The 8,532-nt window shown below is 35.9% G+C and overlaps 1 protein-coding gene across 1 annotated transcript; it reads left to right on the top strand.

The window, feature by feature from the left end:
* Positions 1–3,329: 3,329 nt before the first annotated feature.
* LOC126584209 (probable esterase KAI2) lies at positions 3,330–6,177 on the top strand. Its single transcript, XM_050248672.1, has 2 exons — positions 3,330–3,752; positions 5,546–6,177. The coding sequence occupies exons 1-2, from the start codon at positions 3,385–3,387 to the stop codon at positions 5,988–5,990; spliced, it is 813 nt and encodes a 270-aa protein (XP_050104629.1). The 5' UTR covers positions 3,330–3,384; the 3' UTR covers positions 5,991–6,177.
* The last annotated feature ends 2,355 nt before the right edge of the window (positions 6,178–8,532 follow it).

Genomic DNA, 8,532 nt, shown 5'->3' with positions numbered 1-8,532 from the left:
TTTTTCTTCAATAAATTGTAAAGGCTTGTTGAATATTTAATTGAACACACATTATATACTTACTCCCCATGTTTTCATTATGTCCCAATACTTCATAATATATATGTAGTTTATGATGAAATTATATATATTTTAAGTATAAACAGACACCTATTTACACAAAAATATAATGACTTACTTAAATCTGTTTAGTCCACCTAGGCGCCTAGGCATGCTAGGCCCCAGCCCGCTGCTTAGCGTCTTTTAGAACCTTGATTTTAGGTCACACTGTTACCTTCTGACAACGTAAATCGTACATAATGATTATTTAAAAAACAGAAGCATATGAAATTATAGAAGGATCCACTAGCTCTATGAATATAATATCTAATTACCTATAAGGATTCGAGAAAAAATGATACACAATCAATGTAGCTGTAGCAACGAGTTTGCCAGAACTTAAGATGCCATGCAGCACAACATTTGTCTGCTACACCTGCAATACCCATTTTTCTCCCATAAAAGGAAATGTAGACTATCCACAATAAGGATCACCAAAACTTGCATCAATAATTGCGTAGTATTAAACAAATACAATTTTCTTAGTCTCTCTTTGGACTTGTAGTTTTCTCCACTCTTTAACTTTATGTATGTTGTCACTTAGTATTATGATTTAGTGGTATTCTTTTTTTTCATAAATGAGAGACCTTAGGTTCGATTCTCGCCAAATGCGAATTTTGAATCATATTTTTGCTAGCCCATTATGAGGCTTAGCCTGCTCCTCCACCCTTAATATAGATAATATCATTTATTAAAATAAAAACTTAACGTCTGTTGCACTTGCAACATGTACTATCAGTTATCGAGGGTCAAAATTCTTTCACTTTGAGTTGAGGTCTCCAGTTGCCAAAATATAACAACTAATAATTGTTGATTATTTGAGAACCAAATTCCAAATTTTCTATTTGTAAAAATAGCTATGGCATGGTATTTTCTTCATTTGTAAGTAAAAGGCTTTAGGTCCAATTTTCGGCGAAGGAAAATTCCAACCAACTTATTAGGCTAACCTATGAAGTTGTTTGGACCCAAATTAATAGTTTTAGGCCGAGAACGATCATGGGCACGTCCCAAAGGAAAAGCCTAGGTTGTCTTGGGATATTTTCAAGGGAAGTCCAACCCAAGGAGGGTCGGCTGAGTCCTACCAGGAATTGGTTTACTTGGATAGGATTTCGTCCGAGTCCTAATACAACAAGGAGTCCTCAAATATCGGTGATGCATTGAATCAAGGAGCATATGTTGAGGATCAAGGTTTGAATTTGGAGGATAATAGAGCTGGATTTAGAGTCCTACATACACTAGAATTGGCCTAGGCCCACTCATAATAGATCGAAGAATTATAGTCTAAGTGGTATTATACTTCGGTCATGTGGGATTTACTACTATAAATAGAGATGGTAGTGCATCATTCAAAGCCCCCTTCAAATCAACACACAAATCTGCCCTGTGTAAACTCTCGCTCTACTCGAAACCTCTTAAACATCTTAAGATTTTTATTTTACCCTTTTTCCCGTTAACACATCTTAAGATTTTTATTTTACCCTTTTTCCCGTTAACACATCTTAGTTTGGATAAACATCATTGCCTTGAGACTAGTTATCTATCCAAGTCTCGGTCAATAAGGAATCTCTGAATCCTTGTTGGAAGAGGTCACTTCATTAGCTTCACGGCGAGTGAGGTGTTACTAGGTTATGACATTCAGCACACTAAAAGCCGAATATTTATATTGGACCTCTTAGCAACTAGCAGCCTTGTCTTCAGGCTCTAAAACTTGAAGGCCGAGATGTGTTCCTTGTTAGGCCGTAGTCACAAGATTTGAAGTCATCAGCACACCCAACACCACAACAACATTCATTCACTTCCTAGTTGCCAATGAGTTGGCATGCCCTACATTCAACCAAATGACGTAGTTAGCTTATTAGCTATTCGGTCTGAGCGCCACGTAGGCTAAGTAGTTTTTAGGGTCAACAAAAGTTTAGCTCACTCTCCACCTTGTAGGGTAAATAATATTGAATGCATTAATATGAGCTTTAACACAAAAGGATGTATACCCACAATGTACAATTATTGTTTCACAGCGGACCTAAAAATTGAATTTTGTGCTAATTTTATAAGAATAAAGAATCTTTTACAATGAGTTATAAATTTGAGTTCTATGATAGTGATTTAAATTGTTGACTTCACCATACAATAAATGACCATCAAGACATGACTAAAAAAAGATATAACTCACAATTAATTGATATAGCTCACATCTCACACTACTAAAACAATATTTTGTATGGATTATACGGTGCATGATTCTTCTATACAATAATTAAACTGACCTAAACTACTTTGAAAAGCTTAATTGATACGTATATCGGTACCAAACCATCTTTGAATTTAGCGGTTGTTGTTCTCTACTTTACTAGATGAGGTCTCCGGTCTAACTCAAGTGGAAAGCACAACATACTTATAGTCAGTTTGATAATCCAATATCTAGTTATGACTAGTCTCATAGCTCAACTTAGTTATACAACTAAAATGGTCATAAATCGATATTTAAGTGATACATCTGCCTATGAATCAACAAAGCTCAGCATCTTCATGCTTTCAATCACATTTTTATTTCAACATATTAATCAATTTGTTTTTTTTTTTTTTTCATTTAAGAAAGACGAACCTAAGATTTTGACTCTAAAACTCTATCCTCAAGTATGAGTCTATGACTGTGTGGTCAATTAAAAAAAAGTATGACTGTGGTAGATGGGAGGTTTATAAGAATTGGGAACACTAAATTTGTTGTTTGTCAACCTTATAACATGGATTATATGCTTTTCACCTTTTTACATATTATTTTTTGGTAACAAATTTGTTTTAATTAGGAAACAAAAGCATCGGCCTTTTCAACGGCAGAAGGGCATAAGCAATTTTTACAGCTATGAAAAAATTCGAGTATGAAAAAAATTGAAACGCCATTAATTCAAGTGTTCTAACTTGACGTCGCAAGAAAAGATTAAAACGCCACTACCTTAACGTCCTTGTTTCATGTCAATTCTCCTAGGCTACAACTATCGTTCTTAAAAATACAAAACTAGCGTTCTTATATTTGTCCTAAATCGACGGTCATTTGAATATAACTCCATAAAATTGTTTACTGTCAAAACAGTCAATGGAACATACAGAAATCTCCAGTACACCAGGAGTAGCTGACCAGTTCTCCCCCCACTGATCTTATCACCACGATTCTTATATATATATATATATATATATATATATATATTATATACGGTGCCAGTTCTTACGTGTCAACCAAACCAACAAACAACAGAGAAAAGAAGAGAGAGAGAGAGAGAGAGAGCAACAATGGGAATAGTGGAAGAAGCTCACAACGTGCGGGTCGTAGGGTCGGGTCAGCAAGTCCTAGTCCTGGGCCACGGCTTCGGCACCGATCAGTCGGTCTGGAAACACCTCGTCCCCCACCTCGTCGACGACTACCGCGTCATTTTGTACGACAACATGGGCGCCGGAACCACTAACCCCGAATACTTCGACTTCGAGCGCTACTCCACCCTCGAAGGCTACGCCTACGACCTCCTCGCCATTCTCGAGGTGCTCCACGTCCAGTCATGCATTTTCGTCGGCCACTCCATGTCCGCCATGATCGGCGCCATCGCCGCTGTCACCCGTCCCGACCTCTTCACCAAGCTCATCATGATCGCCGCCTCTCCCAGGTAAAATTCCATCGTCGTCCAATTAATCTATTTAATTAAGAAAAATTAGATTCTTATCCCAATTTTTCCTATTGATTAAATCTTGTTCTTTTGCAAATTTGGTCAAGGTCCTTAAGTTTTGATAAACATAATTAATTATTTTAATAATAAAATATTTTTTATTTCTAAATATATTTATATAGCATTAGAAAAGTTATACTTGGTATATTTATGTTTATAACTAAATTTTTTATCATGTATTTTTAATTTTAGTTTGTACTCATTTTTATTTTGCAACCTTTTCCTAATTTGTACCAATTTTATTTTCAGTTTTAATTTGTATTCATATATTAATTCTTTTCTGTACTTATATTTTTTTAACTTTTATTTGTATTTGTACTCATATTTTTTTAATTTATTTGTACCTATTTTTAATTTTGCTAAATGTACCCATGCTAATTATATGTATTTATTTTATGTTTTAAAATATATCAATAGTTATTGTTTTTTAAATATGTTAAAAATTATGTTGGTACATCAATATTTGTTTTCCTGTAATTTTTGTGAAGAACAAGATTACTCTAAAATTAATTTTTAAGTATTTATTATATTTTAAAAATATTATTTAAATTTCATAATTTGTGGGACATTAAATGCATGAGTTAAATCTCTTAAATGAAATTAAGAACATCAATCAAAATATTTAAACGTTGTTTTCAGTCTAACAATTAAGTTTATTAGAGATTGGAACCAAAATAATATTTTAATTAAAGAAAAGTTGAGGTTTTACCATAAAATCAATTGGCAATACGAGGAGTAGCCTAACTTACTTATAAGCACATGCAATGTGGACAACAAAACTCAGGTGACGTGGGCATAAGAGGGTAACATGAAGCATGTGTGGTCGTTTGGTTTCACACTTGGGACAACATATTTTGATACCATGAAGAAAGTTGAGGTTCTACCATAATTCCAATTTGCAACATGGGGAGTAGCCAAACTTACTTATAAGCACATGTAAGGTTCATCATCTTATCAATGTGAGACTCATTCTCAACATTAATTAGGAACTAATTGTGAGATATGAAGTTAAAAAGTCTTACAACCTTGCAAGGACATGTGTAACCTCAACTTTGTTGAATCAAAGCAGATTGACCGACATGCGAAGCCCAAAGGGTTCACGTACTCTACGACACCCAATAAATGTTGTCTACTTGTTTGACTTAAAAATTTCTCACAAATTTCTCACACGTGAAATGTGTGATCATATGAAAGTAAAAGAGTCCATATCAGTGAAACTCAATAACCACACATGCTCCACGTCACATGTTTCACGTCATCCTATTCGTGTTGTGCACGTGTTTGTCCTGAAAATTCGTCACAAGTGAGGAGACGTGTGGGGATGTGAACGTAAGGAATTCTTGATGAAGGAGAAACCCAATTATTTTATCATCCCAAATTTGCCTTCCAATAAGATATTAGTTTTCATTTTTTTTTATCTAATAAAGTAGAGACTGATTAGTTTGAAATTTTATTCGAACCATCAATTTGATTAACTAATTAAGTCAATTGTTACTTATTTTCTCCAATTTTACATTTTTCGTGTGCTTTTTATGTGGTAATTGTTTTTGTTAAATTAGTACATGTTTGTTCAAAGTGGATCCATCCATCTAATTAACTAATTAAATCTTCGAAAATTACCTTTTGACTAGTATGTTGACTCTCCAATCTTTCTCAATCATTTTTAGGTTATTTAATAACACTTCCTAAACACTATTAACAATTCGACCAATTAAAATGAAACATTTTTATAGGTTTCTCAACGACGTGGACTACTACGGAGGATTCGAGCAAGAAGATGTGGAGCAACTATTCGAGGCGATCCAGTCCAACTACAAGGCATGGTGCTCCGGGTTCGCATCGCTGGTGGTGGGCAGCGACATGGACTCAGTGGCGATCCAGGAGTTTAGCCGGACCCTATTCAACATGCGACCGGACATTTCCCTCAGCGTGGCACAAACCATATTCCAAAGCGACATTAGACAAATACTTAGGTTAATCACGGTGCCATGTCACATTTTACAGAGTGTAAAAGACCTTGCTGTCCCCATGGTTGTGACCGAGTATTTGCACCAGAATCTCGGTGGCAAGTCGATCGTTGAGGTCATGTCTTCAGACGGTTATCTCCCACAGTTGAGCTCGCCTGATATCGTGAATCTGGTGCTGCTCAAGCACATCAGATATGATATCATGGCATAATTGTATTAATTTTGTTTCAAAGTGTTAATTATAGTAATTAAAGTTAACTAATATGTAGGTGGGTAATTAATTAAGGTTTAGGTCTTCGGTGGAGTGCAACTTGGTGTTTTGGTTTGATAGCGTAATATTATGTTGAGCAGAATAAACAAGCTTTATTATTGATTAAATATAGTACAGTTTCAATGAACTTGTTACATGCAAGAAAATTCCTTGTCTTTGTTATTGGAGTCAAGTGGATAATGTGTGATGCGATCGGACCCAGAAATAACGTCATAAGAAGGATTAAGGAATGGAAGTTAATGTTCCACGTCTCCCACTTTGTTTGTACTATGGACGCATGAAAAGCTTGTTCCCAAGGAGCGATGCATGTTATATACATATAGTTAAGGGTATATCTTTTAGAAACTTAGAGCACTTCCACCGGAGGTGAAATGTGCCAGCACCTAGTCAAAAAACCAGGCTGGGGGTCAGTGCATCCACTCTAGCCCATAAACTAGCATGGCACCTAGTCCAAGCCAGGCAATAGACCAGCCTATTTTTGACTGACCTAGGGACCGGCCTATTTGGCTGGCGCGTGGCTTTCACTTGCAAGTGGGTGCGAGTAGGAGACAGGAATGCAGGTGGCAGGGCCCGCTATTAGCACACTCATCCATCACCCCAATCATGGCGACGTGGCCCTCTCTTTGCCGTTTGTGCTAGTGCATTTTTAGACTGGGTGCTAGCGCATTTTTTTTAGGAGTGGAGATGCTTTGGCCTATTATTGTTCATTGAGGTCTATTAATGTTCACTTGAGTGGATAAATGCGCTGGGTGCTGACACAAAGTCTTTAGGGGTGGAATTGCTCTTAGCGAGCAAAAAATGAGTCATGAGAGCAGTTGCATGGCGTGAACATGTGTGTCCACAATGGGTGTCCACAAAAATTTCGTTGTTCCTTTGATGACTACGGATGTTTATATTCACTGTACTCAAAACATGCACATTTCGGAAACCAACTACATATAACAGGTTTACCGTCATATAGTGTCCTAATCTAATAATGTAATGTTCTAAGAAAAAAATTTACAAATGATATTGAATTATTAGACTAGGCGTCATAGTGACAGTATACATGTTTGATGCAAGTCCTTTAGAATTAGAGCATAGGTTCAAGTCATTGAGTAACGGTATATTCCAGCTAGACCCAAGGAAACGATCACATAAAAGTTCTAAAGGCCAATTTAATATTGTTTTTGTTTTTTTTTTTTTTTTTAATAAACTGCTCTTGTTGTACTTTCAAAATAATAAGTTCTAAACTAAGGATGTTAAGTGTTTGGTAAGTCATATTTTTATTAGTGTTGTGAGTGAAAAAAAAAATAGTATCATATCGTTTAACAATATAAATTTGTTTTATTTGGTGTAAATGAACATGATGTTAATGGTGGTGGATAGCGGAAACGATGGTGAGGGGTTGATGGGGACCCGTGGGATGATGGTGGTGAAGAGAGTGAAGGTGTTCATTTCTAATGGTATAGTAGCCTAAGAAAGTCATCACAAATGAACACCTTCACTTTCTTGTGAGTGGGGTGTAAAGGCAACAATGGTGATGGGGAAATGACAACGTTGGTGGTGGTAATGGAGGTAGCGATGTCGGGGTGGTGGCCGTGATGGTTGTAGTAGTTGCAAGTGATGGTGGTCGCTTTCTTTCACAAGAGGGAGAGTATGTGAAACAAAAGAGAAAGGTAAACAATGTTATTTTTAAGAACTAATGAAAATATTAAATATACTATGGGAATTAAAATGATTTACATTTTTTTTCACGGAGCTTTCTACTTAAATAATTATGAATATTTATGCTTGCATATTTAGCCCTTAATCATTTTGAATCTATCATCTCCATGTAACCCTTTATATTGCCTAGTGTTTGTTCATTTTTTTTTTTTTTTTTTTTGTCAAAAGTGTTTGTTCATTTCTAAGGTATATCTTCTTGTGCAGCGATTTTGTAGCTCAAATGATACAATCATTCAGTAGTGTAGTTGAGATTTTGTGTTCAATGTCCGCTTCTCAAAGTAGCTAGCTCCTCAAAGTTGCTAGTTCCTCAAAATTGCTAGAATGAATGAAAATGGTATCCTTGTACCCAATGAAAATATTAAAGTGAAATTTAATATATACTAAAACTCAAAATGATCTAAAACATTGTTCATAAGCACAGTGTTTTTTCTATTTTGCTCCTATTAAGTTCATGTTATTGCATTCCCGCCACATTCCTTTTGACATGTGGGATAGCACTCACCCTTTACTCCATCACTTCTTCCTTCTTGGTCGACTACGATTGGAAAGATCAAAAGCTTCTGCTCCAAATCTTAGGAGCGGCTTCACTTCTTCCTAGTCGACTCGATATATTTGTTTATAATTCAATTTGGTTCTACGGTTTGGCGATTTTTGTGCCCACCCTAGCAGTGGCGAAGCCAGAATTTGCAGAGGGGAGGGGGGAAATTCAAAAGAGTGTAAGGTTCAATCGAAGCGGTAGCTTTTATATTGGAGAGTGCAAAGTTTTGAGTCAATA

Source organism: Malus sylvestris, chromosome 2 (genome assembly GCF_916048215.2).
Source record: "Malus sylvestris chromosome 2, drMalSylv7.2, whole genome shotgun sequence".
Taxonomy (NCBI): Eukaryota; Viridiplantae; Streptophyta; class Magnoliopsida; order Rosales; family Rosaceae; genus Malus; species Malus sylvestris.
This window is presented reverse-complemented; position numbering and strand designations above follow the sequence as displayed.

Excerpts from the sequence above, each read along its gene's own strand:
- LOC126584209 (XM_050248672.1), top strand. The coding sequence starts at position 3,385 with ATGGGAATAGTGGAAGAAGCTCACAACGTGCGGGTCGTAGGGTCGGGT. Across the intron at positions 3,753-5,545 it reads ATGATCGCCGCCTCTCCCAG|GTTTCTCAACGACGTGGACT; the intron begins GTAAAATTCCAT and ends ACATTTTTATAG.